Source organism: Pseudophryne corroboree, chromosome 5, assembly GCF_028390025.1.
Source record: "Pseudophryne corroboree isolate aPseCor3 chromosome 5, aPseCor3.hap2, whole genome shotgun sequence".
Classification (NCBI taxonomy): Eukaryota; Metazoa; Chordata; class Amphibia; order Anura; family Myobatrachidae; genus Pseudophryne; species Pseudophryne corroboree.
The window spans coordinates 19,878,959-19,900,553 of NC_086448.1; the positions used below are offsets into that span (position 1 = coordinate 19,878,959).

At 50.9% G+C, this 21,595-nt stretch overlaps 1 protein-coding gene across 4 annotated transcripts; it reads left to right on the forward strand.

Annotated features, from left to right (window-relative positions):
- Positions 1-843: 843 nt before the first annotated feature.
- EEF1D (eukaryotic translation elongation factor 1 delta) lies at positions 844-21,153 on the forward strand. Of its 4 annotated transcripts, XM_063921139.1 has the most exons (10): positions 844-868; positions 8,781-9,937; positions 15,526-15,655; positions 17,000-17,071; positions 19,064-19,135; positions 19,620-19,713; positions 19,829-19,938; positions 20,120-20,335; positions 20,744-20,938; positions 21,074-21,153. In XM_063921139.1, exons 2-10 carry the CDS (start codon positions 8,781-8,783, stop codon positions 21,110-21,112), a joined length of 2,085 nt encoding a protein of 694 aa, XP_063777209.1. In that variant the 5' UTR covers positions 844-868; the 3' UTR covers positions 21,113-21,153. The 4 variants fall into 4 exon arrangements, with proteins under 4 accessions (XP_063777209.1, XP_063777210.1, XP_063777211.1 ...); XM_063921140.1 differs by lacking the exons at positions 844-868; positions 19,064-19,135; XM_063921141.1 differs by lacking the exons at positions 844-868; positions 17,000-17,071.
- Positions 21,154-21,595: the final 442 nt, after the last annotated feature.

Here is a 21,595-nt window from a genome sequence, read left to right on the forward strand (position 1 = left end):
CCGCGCTGGCTGTATGACGTTATTACACTGGGTTATACAGATGACGTGTGACCCGCGCTGGCTGTATGACGTTATTACACTGGGTTATACAGATGACGTTATTACACTGGGTTATACAGATGACGTGACCTGCGCTGGCTGTATGACTTTATTACACTGGGTTATGCAGATGACGTGTGATCCGCGCTGGCTGTAGGACATTATTACACTGGGTTATACAGATGACGTGTGACCCGCGCTGGCTGTATGACGTTATTACACTGGGTTATACAGATGACGTGTCCTGCGCTGGCTGTATGACGTTATTACACTGGGTTATGCAGATGACGTGTGACCCGCGCTGGCTGTATGACGTTATTACACTGGGTTATGCAGATGACGTGTGACCCGCGCTGGCTGTATGACGTTATTACACTGGGTTATACAGATGACGTGTGACCCGCGCTGGCTGTATGACGTTATTACACTGGGTTATACAGATGACGTTATTACACTGGGTTATACAGATGACGTGTCCTGCGCTGGCTGTATAATGTTATTACACTGGGTTATACAGATGACGTGTGACCCGCGCTGGCTGTATGACGTTATTACACTGGATTATGCAGATGACGTATCCTGCGCTGGCTGTATGACGTTATTACACTGGGTTATGCAGATGACGTGTGACCCGCGCTGGCTGCATGACGTTATTACACTGGATTATGCAGATGACGTTATTACACTGGGTTATGCAGATGACGTGTGACCTGCGCTGGCTGCATGACGTTATTACACTGGATTATGCAGATGACGTGCGCTTGTTGTATTCTAACCTGCTTTTTCTCTTTAATGCTGACTTTGGTGTTCAGTACTCCTGCGGTACAGAGTGAGTATGTTCTGCATGTATGTTGGCATGCCCGTCTACCATCCCTTAGCTCCTCATCCTGTGCTCATTCCATTTAGTGAGACAGATGTGGGCTAGATAGAATATCAGTATGTGGCCACCGGCGAGACGGCTGCCATATTTGTCCATTTAGGTGGCTCATTAGCTGCACATCCGGAGTATTGACGGTATTGGAAAATCAGAGCAGGCTGTCGGTGACTACAGGCTGTGCCGAGTGATACAGACTTACTGTACAATCCATTTAAATCGGGACGCTCATGAATTATACAGATTCTGCGGCTGGCTGACTTCAAGCCTGCAATTAGCCACAGAACCTGTGTAATGTATGCGTGTTCCGTTGTAAAGGGATAGTACGGTAAGCCTACTCATTCTGTATTCCTTTATAAACGACCATTTCTCTGCAACTATCACTGCTCCATATAAACACGCTACAATCCAGCGGGTATACGTACTGAGTGTCTTTCTTCCACATCTGTCTGACTACCTACCTAAATTCTAGTGTCTCCTCTATTGCCATTGGCACATGGTACATCCCATCGCATGCGGTAACCTATCCGCCATGTTGCACAACCGTAAAGTGACGCTGTGCGGGATGTCTGGGTTACCAGCACGCTGCGCTTGTAATGTCACTATGCACCAGGTCTCGCTATGAAACGTTTGTGTTACAGACCTGGGGGGAGATGTTTCAAGTCTTGGAGAGAGATAACTTAACAACCAATTGTCTCCTAACTGATATTTTTCAAACACATCCTGTAACAGGGCACTTAGACACTGACTGGTACTTTATTTCTCTCCAATCTTTGATAAATCTCCCCCGAAGTATATGTCCTTGGAATGAATCCATGATGGACGCGTCTTTGGTCATCCCTGAGACTGAGCCAGTAGTGGCTCCCAGCGAGCCTGCCCTGCTATAATGGTTTCCCTCTATGGTTGTGTAATCTTGGTGCCGTCACACTGTATATTCCTGATCGTCATCCGATCACTGTTCAGTGTCTCCATCCGCAGTACAGGTGTCCTCCCTCATCCCACGTGTCGGCGCTGCGGAGCATGCAGGGATGGCTTCCGTCACTCCTGGGTGCCTTCTGCTGGCTATTGCAGTGGGATTAGGAACCTTCCTCCGCCTGCCCTGATGGAGCCCTCCCTCCCTGCTCTCTGGGTCATTGCATGCAACGCTAGATGCGGTTTTACCAGAGAAGACGCACAGGATCGGCTGGCAGGACGTATAGAAGGTATATATGCCTGTTGCACTCTGTGACTAGTCAGAAGCTGGTGCTGCGAGTTTGTACCTTTTTTATTGCGGGGGTGTGCAATAAGCGGCACGCCGGCTGCTGTAGAACTACACATCCCAGCATGTCCTGCAACAGTTGTAGCATGACCAAATAGCAAAACTGTGGCTGGGCATGTGTCGTTCTGCAGCAGCTGGAGGGCCGCTTATTGCCCACCCCTGCTATATTGGCTCATCACAAATTAAACTAAGCTACTGTTCAGCTGTAACTGGAATATCTACTGTCCATAATCTCCAGTTTATAAATCCAGTGCCTGCAATTTATGGCAAATCCTTGGACTATTTTGCATTTTTTTATTATGCCAGTTGGCCTTTATTCGGATTAATTGGGTTACGGGGGTGCAATGAAGGGTCTTCTCCAAAAAAATACCCCCCTCTCCCCCCTGTTGAGTGCACAGTACATCTAGTTTTACTGTGCAGCTCCCCACTTGTGCCCCTGTACTCTTCCCCGATCCAGAACGCAGACACGAGGCTGGTTATGAACAGGCTATGTCAGTTGGGTGACTTGCATACTGGATTGGGAGAGATGGGGATGACTCCGCACCAGTCACAAGTGAATATAAGCTTATTAATTAGTTGGTGGAGACCAGCAATTCACATTTTATATGGCTAATTGCTCAATATTAAACCTGCTGGTGATGCACCAAAGAGTCAGTAATCAGATAGACGTACAAAAGAGAAAAAAGAAAGAAGACTCTTGGTGCACTCTTTCAAGAGTGCGCCAACCAAGAGTCGTCTTTCTTTTTTCTCTAACGTCCTAAGTGGATGCTGGGGACTCCGTCAGGACCATGGGGTTTAGCGGCTCCGCAGGAGACAGGGCACAATAATAAAAGCTTTAGGATCAGGTGGTGTGCACTGGCTCCTCCCCCTATGACCCTCCTCCAAGCCTCAGTTAGATCTTTGAGCCCGGCCGAGAAGGGTGCAATCTAGGTGGCTCTCCTGAGCTGCTTAGAATAAAAGTTTGTTAGGTTTTTTATTTTCAGTGAGTCCTGCTGGCAACAGGCTCACTGCTACGAGGGACTTAGGGGAGAGAAGTAAACTCACCTGCGTGCAGGATGGATTTGCTTCTTAGGCTATTGGACACCATTAGCTCCAGAGGGAGTCGGAACACAGGTCTCACCCTGGGGTTCGTCCCGGAGCCGTGCCGCCGACCCCCCTTGCAGATGCCGAAGTTGAAGAGGTCCAGAAACAGGCGGCAGAAGACTTTCAGTCTTCATAAGGTAGCGCACAGCACTGCAGCTGTGCGCCATTGTTGTCAGCACACTTCATACCAGCGGTCACTGAGGGTGCAGGGCGCTGGGGGGGGCGCCCTGGGCAGCAATGTATTATACATTTTTTATGGCTAAAATACATCACATATAGCCCTTGAGGCTATATGGATGTATTTAACCCCTGCCAGATCTCACAAACTCCGGGAGAAGAGCCCGCCGTTTTAGGGGGCGGGGCCTATTCTCCTCAGCACACGGCGCCATTTTCCTGCTCAGCTCTGCTGTGAGGAAGGCTCCCAGGCTCTCCCCTGCACTGCACTACAGAAACAGGGTTAAAACAGAGAGGGGGGGCACTTATTTGGCGATATGATTACATATGTGAAAATGCTATAAGGGAAAACACTTGTATAAGGGGTTGTCCCTGTATAATTATAGCGTTTTTGGTGTGTGCTGGCAAACTCTCCCTCTGTCTCCCCAAAGGGCTAGTGGGGTCCTGTCCTCTATCAGAGCATTCCCTGTGTGTGTGCTGTGTGTCGGTACGTGTGTGTCGACATGTAGGAGGACGATGTTGGTGAGGAGGCGGAGCAAATTGCCTGTATTGGTGATGTCACTCTCTAGGGAGTCGACACCGGAATGGATGGCTTATTTAGGAATTACGTGATAATGTCAACACGATGCAAGGTCGGTTGACGACATGAGACGGCCGGCAAACAAATTAGTACCTGTCCAGGCGTCTCAGACACCGTCAAGGGCTTGTAAAAACGCCCATTTACCTCAGTTGGTCGACACAGACACGGACACTGACTTCAGTGTCGACGGTGAAGAAACAAACGTATTTTCCTTTAGGGCCACACGTTACATGTTAAGGGCAATGAAGGAGGTGTTACATATTTCTGATACTACAAGTACCACAAATAAGGGTATTATGTAGGGTGGGAATAATCTACTTGTAGTTTTTCCTGAATCAGATAAATTAAAGTGTGTGATGATACGTGGGTTTCCTCCGATAGAAAATTATTGGAGGTATACCCTTTCCCGCCAGAAGTGAGGGCGAGTTGGGAAACACACCTTAGGGTGGATAAGGCGCTCACACGCTTATAAAAACAAGTGGCGTTACCGTCTCCAGATACGGCCGCCCTCAAAGAGCCAGCTGATAGGAAGCTGAAAAATATCCTAAAAAGTATATACACACATACTGGTGTTATACTACGATCAGCAATCGCCTCAGCCTGGATGTGCAGCGCTGAGGGGGCTTGGTCGGATTTCCTGACTGAAAATATTGATACCCTTGACAGGAACAATATTTTATTGACTATAGAGCATTTTAAGGATGCATTTCTATATATGCGAGATGCGCAGAGGGATATTTGCATTCTGGCATCAAGAGTAGATGTGATGTCCATATCTGCCAGACGATGTTTATAGACACGACAGTGGTCAGGTGATGCAGATTCCAGACGGCACATGGAAGTATTGCCGTATAAAGGGGCGGTCCATCGGACCTGGTGGCCATGGCAACAGCTGGAAAATCCACTTTTGTTACCCCAAGTCACATCTCAGCAGAAAAGGACACAGTCTTTTCAGTCTCAGTCCTTTCGTCCCATAAAGGCAGGAGGGCAAAAGGCCAGTCATATCTGCCCAGGGTTAGAGGAAAGGGAAGAAGACTGCAGCAGGCAGCCCATTCCCAGGAACAGAAGTCCTCCACAGCTTCTGCCAAGTCCGCAGCATGACGCTGGGGCCATACAAGCGGACTCAGGTGCGGTGGGGGGTCATCTCAAGATTTTCAGCACGCAGTGGGCTCACTCGCAAGTGGACTCCTGGATCCTACACGTAGTATCCCAGGTGTACATTGGAAATTCGAGACGTCTTCCCCTCACAAGTTCCTGAAGTCTGCTTTACCAACGTCTCCCTCCGACAGGGAGGCAGTATTGGAAAAAAATTCACAGGCTGTATTCCCAGCAGGTGATAATCAAAGTACCCCTCCTACAACAAGGGAAGGGGTATTATTCCACACTATATTGTGGTACTGAAGCCAAACGGCTCGGTGAGATCTAAAAGATTTGAACAATTACATACAAGGGTTCAAATCAAGATGGACCCACTCAGAGCAGTGATAGCGAACCAGGACGATATGGTGTCACTGGATATCAGGGACGCTTACCTACATGTCCAAATTTTGCCCTTCTCACCAAGGGTATCTCAGGTTCGTGGTACAGAACTGTCACTATCAGTTCAGACGCTGCCGTTTGGATTGTCCACGGCACCCCGGGTCTTTACCATGGTAATGGCCGAAATGATGATTCTTCCTAAAAGAAATATGGACGCTTTCCTGATAAGGGCAAGGTCCAGAGAACAGTTGGCGGTCGGAGTAGCACTATCTCAAGTAGTTCTACGACAGCACGAGTGGATTCTAAATATTCCAAAATCGCAGCTTTTTCCGACGACACGTCTAATGTTCCTAGGAATGATTCTGGACACAGTCCAGAAAAGGATGTTTTCTCCCGGAGAAGAAGGCCAGGGAGTTATCCGAGCTAGTCAGGAACCTCCTAAAACCAGGAAAAGTATCAGTGCATCATTGCACAAGGGTCCTGTGAAAAATGGTGGTTTCTTACAAAGCGATCCCATTCGGTAGATTTCACGCAAGAACCTTTCAGTGGAATCTGCTGGGAAAATGGTCCGGATCGCATCTTCAGATGCATCAGCGGATAACCCTGTCTCCAAGGACAAGGGTGTTTTCTTCTGCGGTGGCTGCAGAGTGCTCATCTATGAAAGGGCCGCAGATTCGACATTCAGGACTGGGTCCTGGTGACCACGGATGCCAGCCTGAGTGGCTGGGGAGCAGTCACACAAGGAAAAAATTTCCAGGGAGTGTGATCAAGTCTGGAGACTTCTCTCCACATAAATATACTGGAGCTAAGGGCAATTTACAAGGCTCTAAGCTTAGCAAGACCTCTGCTTCAAGGTCAGCCGGTATTGATCCAGTGGGACAACATCACGGCAGTCGCCCACGTAAACAGACAGGGCGGCACATGAAGCAGGAGGGAAATGGCAGAAACTGCAAGGATTCTTCGCTGGGCGAAAAATCATGTGATAACACTCTCAGCAGTGTTAATTCCGGGAGTGGAAAACTGGGAAGCAGACTTCCTCAGCAGGCATAACCTCCACCCGGGAGAGTGGGGACTTCAGCGGGAAGTCTTCCACATGATTGTAAACCGTTGGGAAAAACCAAAGGTGGACATGATGGCGTCCCACCTGAACAAAAGACAGATATTGCGCCAGGTCAAGGGACCCTCAGGCAATAGCGGTGGACGCTCTGGTAACACTGTGGGTGTACCAGTCAGGGTATGTGTTCCCTCCTATGCATCTCATACCAAAAGTACTGAGAATCATAAGAAGGAGATGAGTAAGAACGATACTCGTGGTTCCGGATGGGTCAAGAATGACTTGGTACCCGGAACTTCAAGAGATGCTCACGGAAGAACCGTGGCCTCTACCTTTTAAGAAAGGACCTGCTCCAGCAGGGGCCTTGTCTGTTCCAAGACTTACCGCGGCTGCGTTTGACGGCATGGCAGTTGAACGCCGGATCCTGAAAGGGCATTCCAGATGAAGTCATCCCCTACCCTGGTCGAAGCCAGGAAGGATGTAACCGCAAAACATTTTCACCGCATTTGGCGAAAATATGTTGCGTGGTGTGAGGCCAAGAAGGTCCCTACAGAGGAATTCCAACTGGGTCGTTTCCTACATTTCCTGAAAACAGGACTGTCTATGGGCCTAAAATTAGGGTCCATTAAGGTTCAAAATTTCGACCCTGTCAAATTTCTACCAGAAAGAACTGGCTTCAGTGCCTGAAGTTCAGACGTTTGTAAAAGGGGTACTGCATATACAGCCTCCTTTTGTGCCCCCAGTGGCACCTTGGGATCTCAATGTTGTTTTGAGTTTCCTAAAGTCACATTGGTTTGATCCACTCACCACTGTGGAATTAAAATATTTCACATGGAAGGTGAAGATTCTATTAGCCCTGGCTTCAGCCAGGCGTGTGTCAGAATGGGCGGCTTTATCATATAAAAGCCCTTACTTAATTTTTCATTCTGACAGGGCAGAATTGAGGACTCGTCCTCAATTTCTTCTTAAGGTGTTTTCTGTTTTTCACATGAACCAACCTATTGTGGTACCTGCGGCTACTAGGGACTTGGAGGACTCCAAGTTACTTGACGTTGTCAGGGCCCTGAAAATATATGTTTCCAGGACGACTGGAGTCAGAAAATCTGACTCGCTGTTTAGCCTGTATGCACCCAACAAGATGGGTGTTCCTGCTTCTAAGCAGACGATTGCTCGCTGGATTTGTAGTACAATTCAGCTTGCACATTCTGTGGCAGGCTTGCCACAGCCAAAATCAGTAAAAGCCCATTCCACAAGGAAGTGGGCTCATCTTGGGCGGCTGCCCGAGGGGTCTCGGCTTTACAACTTTGCCGAGCTGCTACTTGGTCAGGGGCACACCCTGACTGAGGAGGACCTGGAGTTCTCTCATTTGGTGCTGCAGAGTCATCCGCACTCTCCCGCCCGTTTGGGAGCTTTGGTATAATCCCCATGGTCCTGACGGAGTCCCCAGCATCCACTTAGGACGTTAGAGAAAATAAGAATTTACTTACCGATAATTCTATTTCTCGTAGTCCGTAGTGGATGCTGGGCGCCCATCCCAAGTGCGGATTGTCTGCAATACTTATACATAGTTGTTACAAAAATCGGGTTATTCTTGTTGTGAGCCATCTTTTCAGAGGCTCCTTCGTTGTTATCATACTGTTAACTGGGTTCAGATCACAGGTTGTACGGTGTGATTGGTGTGGCTGGTATGAGTCTTACCCGGGATTCAATATCCTTCCTTATTATGCACGCTCGTCCTGGCACAGTATCCTAACTGAGGCTTGGAGGAGGGTCATAGGGGGAGGAGCCAGTGCACACCACCTGATCCTAAAGCTTTTATTATTGTGCCCTGTCTCCTGCGGAGCCGCTAAACCCCATGGTCCTGACGGAGTCCCCAGCATCCACTACGGACTACGAGAAATAGAATTATCGGTAAGTAAATTCTTATTTTCTCTTTTGTACATCAATCTGACTTGCGTACTGCTCTGTCCTCCTGCTGTACCCTCTCCAGGGGGCAAAGTTGGAGAAGAACGAGAATTCTCTGTAAGAGGCGATGTTTGTGCCTTAGTTACCGTTCTGAGATGCCCCTAGTTATAGTCCGTCCCGCGGGCTGTGATCCCAGTGACATCCCAGGCCTGACACCAGCAGACAAAAGCTTATACCACTCATCCTGTGTCTTCTCTGGTAAATACCCATCTGTCATGTGTTGTCTGAAAAGCTTTACAGCTCTTGTTGTCTTTTTTATTGCTGGATGGTGAAGATGAGGACCAGGAAACATCAGAGCCCAGTGGAATCCGGCTGGGTGGAGAAACTCAAGGGCGAGGACGGTGGTAGCCCCGTTTGCGAGACCCAGTTAACCCCGGCCACCATGGGCTTAGATACTGCAAACGGTGTCGCCCAGTCTGAGTTCACCGAAAACCACCCGAGTGTTGAACAGAAGAAATTAAACGGGAAAAGGCAGAAGAGGAGACGAAGGTCGCCCAAAAACAAATCTCCGCTGCCGAACGTGGACAGTGCGCTGGTGGGCCTAATGACGGAGCCGGTGTGGCTGGATAAGTGGGTCTATGATGAAGCCGAATGTGCCCACCATGTTAGAATTGCACAACAGGCCACGGTCCCAGTGACGTGGCCCCTGATGAAAAGAACGAGTAAGAAACAGAAAAATGTGGAAGAAACATCTGGAAAAGCCGCTATGGAGAACTGTTGCCGCCAGAGCATAACGGCTTGTCACCATGTAAGTAATGGCGTCTGGATCAACAAGTGTAACTTTGATGATGCCGAGAGACGCTTTGTTATGCAGTTTACCTCTCCGCTGGCCCCGCGGGCACTTCATCTTAACCTGGCTTCGCTTGAGCCCGGAATCCCTAGATCCATGCAGAGGACGCCCGATGAAGGGTACGCAAGTGCTACACCTACCCCAGCCGCACAGGATCTGCTTCTACTTCCCACAGCGGCATCGGACCCCACTGTGAATGGGAAGCCCCACTGGGCGGGGCTGCACGATCTGGTCTCGGAGGTCTGGCTGCAGAAGTCCTCCTACGACCAGGCAGAGAGACACTTCTATGAGCACGTTGCTAACGGACAGTCGGCGCTGCAGGCCGAACCCAACCTCGGCTGGGGCCTGAACTCCAGGAAAAAGAACAAGCGCGACAAATGGAACCGCAAATACGCAGCGAGGCAGCTTCCGTCCAGGAAGAAGCTGTCCAGCATTCCGGAGGAGGCTGCCAACGCGCTGTATTACCCTGCGTACTTTCTCCACGCCGACAGCGAGACGGTGTGGCTGGATAAGACTGCTTATGATAAAGCCGAAGCCTGTTTCTATGCGGCTCGAGGATATCGCTTACCGTGTGCCGCTACATCCAACAAGTCGTCCGTAGCCAAACTCCACAGGCCGACCAAGTCCAGGCAGTGTGACAAGTAGGAATCCATTCTTACCCTAACTATATCTGGGGGGGAGGGGCGCTCTGTGGGTGCGGGAGGGGGGGGGCTCTCTGTAGATGCGGGGCTTATTGTGTAGTCAGCGAATGCTCCATTGTACGACCGTGTTGCGTGCAGGGGGTCACTTGCTGGCCGGTGTTGGGATCTGGGAGCCGTTTAGCAGATGTTGTGGTTACTTTTGTTTTTGGTTCATTTTCTGTTTATTGGGGAGCACGGGGGGGCCAAATCCTGTAGTCGCCATGAAGATTTGTACGGTCTAGAAAGGATGGCGTTCCTCCCTGATCAACACGGCTAGCTCGCGGCGTGCGCTCATGTTTTGTTGTGATAACAGAACACGGCCAGAAAAATCTGCCGTAAAAAATGTAAGCAGTAGGTGCGAGACGCCATACCGCAGGTCATATCACCGATGCCGGAATCTCGATGATAAACTATAATTTACCTGTCCCCTATCCTAACATGCCTGGGGTGGTGGCTAGGGCTAAGATCCGCAGGATGGTGGCTAGGACTAGGACTCCCGGATTGGCAGCTAGGCTCCCCGCCCCCCCACCTCTCTCTAGTGCCTATCCCGACAAATCCCTCCGATACCGGGATTGGTATGAAATACCTACAATCAAAATCCCGACAGCAATTACTGACGGTCAAAATCCCAACATGGACAAAATACCGACATTTAAAATGCCGTCAAGGTCAAAATACCAACATTTAAAATGTCGACAGTTCAAAAAGCTGACAAGTTTTTCATTGTTTTTTTTTTTTGCGATGTATGTCGACATAGGTCGGTATGGACGCCATATAAGGCTTAGGGCTCGGTACTCTATTATATTCCCCCTCCAAATCTGCTGGGATGGTCAAGTATGAACAAGTCGGTTTCAATGAAAAACTCATGTCGACTTTTTGACCCGTCGACATTATAAATGTATTTTATGTCAGAATTTAATATGTCGGTATTTTGACCGTCTGTCATTTGCTGTTGGGATTTTGATTGTCGGTAAATTGACTGCATCCCCCAATACCTCCTTGGGGAGGTCGGTTGCGGCGCCGGGATTCCGAGTGGTGTCCCATTATCCATTCGTAGCGACAGTCTAACCAATCAGTGGCTAGGGACTGGAGCAAACGGAGACGGGTCAGTGCATGTGATGTGTAAGCGTTCTCTGTCCCAGAATTACATAGCGCTTGGTGTAAGGCAGCTGGAACTAGTTTAGGGTGGATTTAAGGCTTAGTAAGGGGCATCTGATCGCACCGTCTGGTGATAGGTCTTCTGTGTTACCAACATCCGGGCGTATGGGTAAAAGTGATGCAAGTGTTCCTTCTAAACTCCACAGTGGGGTGACCAGACTCAGGCTGTCCGTGTCCTAAAGAGCGACGCCATTATGTGTATCTCTGAGATACAGAGCCTGGAAAATGCTAGATAAAAGCCTGTTGGAAATTTCCATGTTTGGTGTGAAACCCCCGATCTGTGTCTGAACGTGTGCGATGTGATAGGTGCTGTGTAACAGACACAAGCGCAGATGCATCTTGCCAGAAGCAGTAGTGTCATTTATATTGTCTGTGTTTTTGTTTTGTCTTCATTTTGCTTACAATTTCTTTCCCCTCTTCATACAGTATGTGTGACCTCGGATATTTTGCTTTCCTTCGTGACTTACAAAAAACAAGGGTTGAATGTCTGCAAATAGTCTTGTTTCCAGGGCTGCAGACAAACTGCACAGTACAGTTGCCTTGGTTTCCCTTCTGGTTACCCTACACAGCTTTCCTGTCTGTAATATTGAGATGCTGCAATCCTGTTGCAGTACAGTAGATTGGGGGTGGGGGGGTTAGTGTAACCGCATATATGACCTCACTGGGAAGTGGTCAGGGTGGGAGACGTAGGCACATTGCACATGAACATAACCTTACCCTATGTCCAGCGTTCACATTCTGTACCTGCTCTGTAGTGGGTGTAATACCTCTGAGTTACATCTATGTGCTGCGATTGGCCCTATGGTCAGCGGGTACAGCCAGCTCCGTGGTTCACCGGTTCTCTTAATACTACTAACACAGCAGCTGTGGCCTAAGCGTTGTAAGTTTCTGTTAGCCAAGTAGATTTATAGTGCCTGTAGCTCCTACATGCTGTAGTGACCAGGTGGTCTGTCGCTCTACTTGTTATTGACTTCCATCACCCAGAACTCCATGCGTATGGCGGCACCAGTGGGGGCACGCATAGCTCCTTGTGTATGGCGGCTCCAGTGGGGAAACGCATAGCTCCATGCGTATGGTGGCACCAGTGGGGGCACGCATAGCTCCTTGTGTATGGCGGCTCCAGTGGGGACACGCATAGCTCCTTGTGTATGGCGGCTCCAGTGGGGACACGCATAGCTCCTTGTGTATGGCGGCTCCAGTGGGGAAACGCACAGCTCCTTGTGTATGGCGGCACCAGTGGGGGCACGCATAGCTCCTTGGGTATGGCGGCACCAGTGGGGACACGCATAGCTCCTTGCGTATGGCGGCTCCAGTGGGGAAACGCATAGCTCCATGTGTATGGCGGCTCCAGTGGGGACACGCATAGCTCCTTGCGTATGGCGGCTCCAGTGGGGAAACGCATAGCTCCTTGCGTATGGCGGCTCCAGTGGGGGCTCGCATAGCTCCTTGTGTATGGCGGCACCAGTGGGGGCACGCATAGCTCCTTGTGTATGGCGGCTCCAGTGGGGAAACGCATAGCTCCTTGTGTATGGCGGCTCCAGTGGGGACACGCATAGCTCCTTGCGTATGGCGGCTCCAGTGGGGAAACGCATAGCTCCTTGTGTATGGCGGCTCCAGTGGGGACACACATAGCTCCTTGTGTATGGCGGCACCAGTGGGGACACGCATAGCTCCTTGTGTATGGCGGCTCCAGTGGGGAAACGCATAGCTCCTTGTGTATGGCGGCTCCAGTGGGGAAACGCATAGCTCCTTGTGTATGGCGGCTCCAGTGGGGAAACGCATAGCTCCTTGCGTATGGCGGCACCAGTGGGGGCACGCATAGCTCCTTGTGTATGGCGGCTCCAGTGGGGAAACGCATAGCTCCTTGTGTATGGCGGCTCCAGTGGGGACACGCATAGCTCCTTGCGTATGGCGGCTCCAGTGGGGAAACGCATAGCTCCTTGTGTATGGCGGCTCCAGTGGGGACACGCATAGCTCCTTGTGTATGGCGGCACCAGTGGGGACACGCATAGCTCCTTGTGTATGGCGGCTCCAGTGGGGAAACGCATAGCTCCTTGTGTATGGCGGCTCCAGTGGGGAAACGCATAGCTCCTTGCGTATGGCGGCTCCAGTGGGGAAACGCATAGCTCCTTGCGTATGGTGGCACCAGTGGGGGCACGCATAGCTCCTTGCGTATGGCGGCTCCAGTGGGGAAACGCATAGCTCCATGCATATGGCGGCTCCAGTGGGGAAACGCATAGCTCCATGCGTATGGCGGCTCCAGTGGGGGCACGCATAGCTCCATGCGTATGGCGGCTCCAGTGGGGAAACGCATAGCTCCTTGTGTATGGCGGCTCCAGTGGGGAAACGCATAGCTCCATGTGTATGGCGGCTCCAGTGGGGACACGCATAGCTCCTTGCGTATGGCGGCTCCAGTGGGGAAACGCATAGCTCCTTGCGTATGGCGGCTCCAGTGGGGGCACGCATAGCTCCTTGTGTATGGCGGGACCAGTGGGGGCACGCATAGCTCCTTGTGTATGGCGGCTCCAGTGGGGAAACGCATAGCTCCTTGTGTATGGCGGCTCCAGTGGGGACACGCATAGCTCCTTGCGTATGGCGGCTCCAGTGGGGAAACGCATAGCTCCTTGTGTATGGCGGCTCCAGTGGGGACACACATAGCTCCTTGTGTATGGCGGCACCAGTGGGGACACGCATAGCTCCTTGTGTATGGCGGCTCCAGTGGGGAAACGCATAGCTCCTTGTGTATGGCGGCTCCAGTGGGGAAACGCATAGCTCCTTGTGTATGGCGGCTCCAGTGGGGAAACGCATAGCTCCTTGCGTATGGTGGCACCAGTGGGGGCACGCATAGCTCCTTGCGTATGGCGGCTCCAGTGGGGAAACGCATAGCTCCATGCGTATGGCGGCTCCAGTGGGGAAACGCATAGCTCCATGCGTATGGCGGCTCCAGTGGGGGCACGCATAGCTCCATGCGTATGGCGGCTCCAGTGGGGAAACGCATAGCTCCTTGTGTATGGCGGCTCCAGTGGGGAAACGCATAGCTCCATGTGTATGGCGGCTCCAGTGGGGAAACGCATAGCTCCATGCGTATGGCGGCTCCAGTGGGGACACGCATAGCTCCATGTCCAGTGGCGACACGCATAGCTCCTTGCGTATGGCGGCTCCAGTGGCGACACGCATAGCTCCTTGCGTATGGCGGCTCCAGTGGGGACACGCATAGCTCCTTGCGTATGACGGCTCCAGTGAGGACACTCATAGCTCCTTGCGTATGGCGGCTCCAGTGGGGACACGCATAGCTCCTTGCGTATGGCGGCTCCAGTGGGGCCACGCATAGCTCCTTGGGTATGGCGGCTCCAGTGGCGACACGCATAGCTCCTTGCGTATGGCGGCTCCAGTGGCGACACGCATAGCTCCTTGCGTATGGCGGCTCCAGTGGCGACACGCATAGCTCCTTGCGTATGGCGGCTCCAGTGGGGACACGCATAGCTCCTTGGGTATGGCGGCTCCAGTGGGGCCACGCATAGCTCCTTGCGTATGGCGGCTCCAGTGGGGCCACGCATAGCTCCTTGCGTATGGCGGCTCCAGTGGGGCCACGCATAGCTCCTTGCGTATGGCGGCTCCAGTGGGGCCACGCATAGCTCCTTGGGTATGGCGGCTCCAGTGGGGCCACGCATAGCTCCTTGCGTATGGCGGCTCCAGTGGGGACCCGCATAGCTCCTTGCGTATGGCGGCTCCAGTGGGCCACGCATAGCTCCTTGCGTATGGCGGCTCCAGTGGGGCCACGCATAGCTCCTTGGGTATGGCGGCTCCAGTGGGGACACTCATAGCTCCTTGCGTTTGACGGCTCCAGTGGTGACACTCAGAGCCCCTTGCGTATGACGGCTCCAGTGGGGACACGCATAGCTCCTTGCGTATGGCGGCTCCAGTGGCGACACGCATTGCACTTTGCGTATGGCGGCTCCAGTGGCGACACCACCTATGCTCTGCACTCCTAGACTCTTGTGTTGTCTCATAAGACAATCAGAGACACTTGTTGCATCTGCTCTCAGCGCTGCGTATGGTGTTCTAGAGCTTGTGCAAGTCTAATGTAAATATTAACGATGCATTATAAAATCACTTTGGTTAGGCTGCACAAATAATGTAACCAGAAGCTGACAGTCTGTAGTTTATTTATTGACTGTTACATAAATGGCTATTTGTTCTAATTTGGGTATATATAGGGGGCATTTGGGCGTTGTTTATGCTGGCAATCTGCAACGATTCAGGGTCTGTGAGACCAGAGATCCCCTAACCCAGATGAGACGTGGTCAGAGCTTGATTCCAGCGGCCATATCTTGGTGGGGTGGGAGGCTGCAGGATTATGCTAGTAATATAAACCTCTTGCTCTGTTCCAGAAAGATGGCGGCTTCCTTCCTGAGCACAGAGAAGATCTGGTTTGACAAGTACAAATACGATGACGCTGAGAGGCAGTTTTACGAACAGCTTAGTGGGACATCTCCGCAGAACGCACACGACCTGCCACAGGTGAGTATCCCGGCTGCATGCAGCAGACTAACCCTACTGCTCCTAAATATGCCCCCTTTGTGTTCTATCCTGCCGCTATGTAGTGACGGACGCTGATTGGATAAGACAGTAATGCTGTTAGGGCCTATTCACATCTGATTGCTCTTCATTGTCTGTGAATGAGCCCGAACATGCATTAAAGGAGACAATTGCTTGTAGCAGAGGTTGCGCAGCTCTCAGTGACTCTCCAGCTGTCTTCAGCAGCCGATGTCGTCTCTTGTAGCAGAGGTTGCGCAGCTCTCTGACTCTCCAGCAGCCGATGTCTCTTGTAGCAGAGGTTGCGCAGCTCTCTGACTCTCCAGCAGCCGATGTCTCTTGTAGCAGAGGTTGCGCAAGACTCTCCAGCTGTCTCCAGCAGCCGATGTCTCTGGAATACATATCTCAGTCCAATCTCTGGTGACTTGGAGCCTGATCCACTGAGCTCTAATCCGGAGTGTTTGTCTAACCTTATTCTGTATAAGGGTCTAGGTGACTCTGGCCCAGGAAGACCCCTATATTCTGCCATGTTCCTGTGCATATGCTTTCTCTGGGGCTGGTGATTGCTTGTCTTGCATCTGGCTGGTTCTCTCTCGCTCCATACATAGCCACCTCTGAGGTTCTGACCTGTCCCATTGAGACAATGGTAGCGTGCGGTCACATCCGTTTGCCTAGAAGCTTCATTACATAGTCCTTGAACAATGAACGTTCTGTTTTCCTGTGTGTCCATCACTGCTCATTAGCTGCATACTATGCCAGTACAGGACTCTCCGGTGACTTTGACCATATGGCGTCTAGAGTCCTTTGCAGTCTCTTTAGAGGGCCACGTTTCCAAAAGTGTCAAGCCTGGGGAAAATGAAAGGCTATTTCCACCTTTATACACCCCACCTTCTTACCTGAATTATGGAACCCCTCCCGCAAGCTCCCCCAGCTCTGCTGTTGTGGTCCATGCCTCTCCGAAGTGAGTAGGCCACAGACAAGCCCTGCTCTGGCTAGTTCAGGAAGAAGAGGTAGTATTCCCGTTAGATCGGTGCAGCGCTATAGTAAAATTAGGAGGCGAGGCCTACTCCTCATCTAAAGAAAGGGAGGCCCGATAATTCAGGTACAGGGGGACTCCTGCTATAAAGGTGGAACTGGACTTGATGGCTTTGTTTGGACCAGGAGAAGCGGCTGTGACGGTCATCTATAAGATTTGCATCCTGTTTCTCCCCAATCAGCTATACATTCCATCAGGCTATCAATCAAGCCCCTTGCGCTAATTCATTCCTCCTATTTTACCTCCTGGTAACATGTAAACTATGTGTATGGTTCTTTGTGCACCGGCTACAGGAGGACGGAGCAAGCACAATCCTCAGGGACATTGCCAGAGCCAGGGAGAATATCCAGAAATCGCTGGCCGGAGTGAGTACCAGACCGCTGTCTCACCAGCAGGCGGTGCCGCCGTGCCCTAACAGAGTGTGTCCTCCCCACGTAACCCAAATCTGGCTGTCTAACCCGTGTGTGTCTCATCCAGCCCATCTGGCTGATCTGCCGCATCCTAACCCTTGTGTGTCTCGCAGCGGCTATCTCTCGTCTCCGCGCTCATTGTGTGTGTGTGTCCTAATCCCCTGGGTCCATGTCCGATCTGTGTACCACCTAATGCCATATAGTCCATAGTCCAGGTCTGACATCTCACGCCAGGTCTAGTGTGTGTCCTCATTGCAAATTACACTGAGTGCATCAGATTTGTGAATGAAGGGAAGTGAAACGGCATTGCATTCTGGGAAATTCTTTATTTAGAGTAATGTTTTTTTATAATTTTGCAGCATCAACACTAGGCCAAGTATGCTAGTGAGCCCCTAAGGGCGGTGGGCCGGATGGCAGTAAAACGGTGCAGCGTGCTTATTACAATGTTTTTGTGGACCTTGTGCAGAGTCTCTATTTAAATGGTTAAGATGTGCTGTGGTTGTATATATAGGGGGTAATTCAGATCTGATCGCTGCTGTGCGTACGCACCACGCCGGCGCGTCCCACGGCTGCAACGGGATGGTGCGAAAAATCCATTCGCACGGGCGATAGGAAGGAGATTGACCGGAAGAGGGCGTTTGTGGGTGGCAACTGACCGTTTTTTTTGGTAGTGTCGGGTGGGGGGAAAATGCAGGCGTGTCCAAGCGTTTGAAGGGCGGGTGTCTGACGTCTGCTCTGGCCCCGATCAGCCCGATGTGATCGCAGCGGCTGCGTAAGTCCTGGGCTGTGCAGAGACTGCACAAGATCTGTTTGTACAGCTTGGCTACACATGCGTTTGCACACTTGCACAGCGAAAACCCACTCCCCCTGTAGGCGGCGACTATCTGATCGCAGGGCTGCAAAAATCGCTGGCCAGCGGTCAGGTCTGAATTACCCCCATAGTGTTTGTAGTCTCAGGGTCGTCTGAACTTCTGATGGAACCGAATGGCTTTGTACTGGCACGATGTAAACTATCAAGCGCTTTCTCTATCATTTTTGTGTTTCCAGACTCTGTGCTTTAGGTCGACATGGCTTCTACATGGACGCTAGGTTGACATGACAAAAGGTCAACATGCATTTTTCACTTTTTTAAAAAAAAATTGCGCTTTTTCATACTATGAGCTACGTGGACTACAATTGGGAACAGTAACCTGTGCCGAGCGCGGCGGTAGCGTAGCGAGGCATCTTGCCCGAAGATGCGAGGGGACACGGTGCACTAATTGGGGTTCCCGGTCACTGTGCGGAGAAAACAACACCAAAAAAAGTTTAAAAAAAACCTCATGTCCACCTAGAGTCCCTGTCTACCCAAGTCTAATCTACCTAACGTGCCACATGCGTTACTGTATCACTGGGTGACCCGACCGCACATCAGCCTATTACATCTCTGCGCATTGCTCATCTCTTCTCCATAGGGAGCAGTAATTCTGTTTATCAGCTATTCTAGTGTATGGGAGATGTAAATACACAGGGAACATAAGGGGGGAGATTCAATTGTTTGAAAAGTCAGTTGGGAGTCTATGTAATAGACAGGGAAAAACAGACCCAACCGACTTTTCAAACATTTGAATCTCCCCCCAAGGACTTGACATTTGCTGAAGTCTATGTAGTTTACAGGCTGCTCAGGAAGACTTATCGCCAGCTTGTTTTTTAATCCATCGGGTTTATCCCCGGCGCAGCAGCTGAGCGCGCCCATCGCTTATACTGTGACTGCGGACATTCCCAGCACTGCGCGTTGCCTTCATCCTCTGCTCCTGAGCCGTACCATGATAGAGCCTGTGTGACGCTGTATGTGTGAATGTTTCCACTAACCCAATCTTCTGCATGAGGCCTCGTTACTTCCATGCCTGCGCCCCCCCTCCCCCACCGGTTTCCTGCTCCCCTTTCATGAAACATTTCTCCCCTTTCTAGCTCAGGACAGTCCTCCATAGTCCAAAGGAAGCCCCGGCCAGCCCTCCCCAGGCCCATTCAGGGCCCTGTACTGTAAGTCTGCATTGAGATGTGGTCCGTGTACACAGCTAGGTTTATCTATGTGACTATGTGTGTGCGCTATCTGACATGTACAGCTGCATTACATGAGGCGGCCACATCCGTCTGTCCCGTTACCACCAAAGCCCATCCATAGACTACGGAGTCCGTATATCCCGTGAGCATGCTAATAGACGTCTGCACGGGCGTTCCCGAGGCGAGCGGCTTAGTGCTGGCGCTGCCTGAGGCTGTGATTCCAGCTGACTTGCTCATTCCTGTGCACAGACCATTGTTCTGCACCCCCCCCCCCCCCCCCCCCCCCCTGCAGTAATGCTTAGCTTTGGCATCAGAGGGGTTTAACAGTCTCTTATAGCTTTAGAAGCGTTTCCAGCATTCTGTCGTCATTGGGTGCCCGCTTTCCGCCATCGCAGCAGTTACCCGCGCTTTCTTCTGCTTCCTGTACTCCTCCTGCTTTTAAATCTTTTGTTTGCATCTGCAGAGCACGGCTGCTGCTCCCACCAACAGTGAGGACCACGGAGAGATCCTGTCGCGTGTCTCCAGTCTAGAGCGTGAGAACCAGAGCCTGCACAAAGGTATGACCATATGCGTGTTGTCCCTTGTGAGCACATTACTGACATACATGCAGTTAGCATGTTGAGGTTTCCTGACATGGAGACTTTCTCTAATTGCCCTGTCTGCTTGGTGTAGTGGTGAAGGATCTCCAGCTGGCGATCTCCAAGCTGGAAAGCAGAATAGTTACACTTGAGAAATCTTCTACCTCAGAAGCATCTGTCCCCGGGAAGCCTTTTGTGTGCAAGGTATGTGCCCGGTGGGTGGGTTCTGCCTGGCCGTGTACAAGGGTGAAATCTCTGGTCACTATAATTAAAGGGGTCCCACTGGCACAGTGATTGTGGGGAGGATACGGAGAAATGATGGGACTTTGCCTTTATGGCATCCTCCCTGATGGGGTATCCTGATGTGGTGTTTTCCCATCTCCAGCGTCCAGCCCCCGTGCCTGCATCTCCCTGCCAATCGAAGAAGACGGAAGAGGAGGAGGAGGAGGATGACGACGACATTGATTTATTTGGGAGTGATGAAGAGGAAGATGAGAGAGCTGCCAAAATCAAAGAAGAGCGGATACGTCAGTATTCAGAGAAGAAATCTAAGAAACCCGTGCTGATCGCCAAGTCCTCCATCCTGCTGGATGTGAAACCGGTGAGAGCCCTCGACTTGCACATTGAGTTCCCAGGCAGAGCTGCAGTCAGCAGCGGCCACTTTAGGGTAAAAGAGGAAAGGTACAAAACATGGTCCCTATAGACTCCTGCATGAGACGCTCCGTGGGGGGTGCAGCATTCTTAGAGCTTTATAAAAGGCCTCAGATTTTTAGCTATAAAGCAAAATGAAATAACTGGTAGTGAAATCTTCCGTGTCACCCACTACAAGTGTGTGTTCCTGCAATACTGCCCCCTGTGGGACTGGTGCGGATGCAGCAGCAGGGGAGGTAAAGTGCTCCAATACTGTCGTTTTGGGAATAAGGTTATCAGTGGGTGGATGCGTCGTAGTTTGAAGGTTTGCCGCCCTCCCGGTATGTAGACAGAACTGACCCCGCTGTGCTGTTTGCAGTGGGACGATGAGACGGACATGGCGAAGCTGGAGGAGTGCGTGCGCACTGTACAGATGGACGGGCTGCTGTGGGGCTCCGCCAAGCTGGTACCGGTGGGGTACGGCATCAAGAAGCTGCAGATCCAGTGTGTGGTGGAGGACGACAAGGTGGGCACAGACACACTGGAGGAAGAGATCACAAAGTTCGAGGACTATGTAAGTTCTGTGTGACTGCGTCACTTGTTCACCTCTCCATTATACTCTGCTATGGCTTCTGTGAGCAGATCCCACTATACAGATAATCTCTATATTCACTTGTGTCCTTGTCTAACCTATATTCATTGTTTCCAGGTCCAGAGTGTGGACATCGCAGCCTTCAACAAGGTCTAACACTGACCCAGGACTGTTAATAAAGCAAAGCGAAACCTTTACACGCTGCGTCTGCATTACTTATTCCGTGTAATTCTGTCTGCAATAATTTTCCTACTGCCCGGATGCTGGGAAATCACTGGGATATACATGTGTTCTTCCAAGGCTGGGGCATTATAGTGCCACCTGCAGGTTCTGGGGCAGTACTGCACTCAATCACAACTTAATGGATTTTATAGGGATTCACATAGGAGAAATTCTCAGATCTTGAGAGAGATGGATATGGAGATATATAGATATAGATATATATAGATATAGATATATATAGATATATATACATACATACACACATACACATATACACACATACACATATACACATATACACATATACACACATACACACATACACATACACATATACACACATACACACATACACACATACACATACACACATACACACATACACACATACACACATACACACATACACACATACAC

What these genes read in the sequence shown, in the direction of transcription:
- EEF1D (XM_063921139.1), top strand. Translation starts at nt 8,781, where the DNA reads ATGAGGACCAGGAAACATCAGAGCCCAGTGGAATCCGGCTGGGTGGAG. An exon ending in AAGTCCAGGCAGTGTGACAA is followed by an intron (nt 9,938 to 15,525) that starts GTAGGAATCCAT and finishes GCTCTGTTCCAG; the next exon opens with AAAGATGGCGGCTTCCTTCC. An exon ending in ACGCACACGACCTGCCACAG is followed by an intron (nt 15,656 to 16,999) that starts GTGAGTATCCCG and finishes CACCGGCTACAG; the next exon opens with GAGGACGGAGCAAGCACAAT.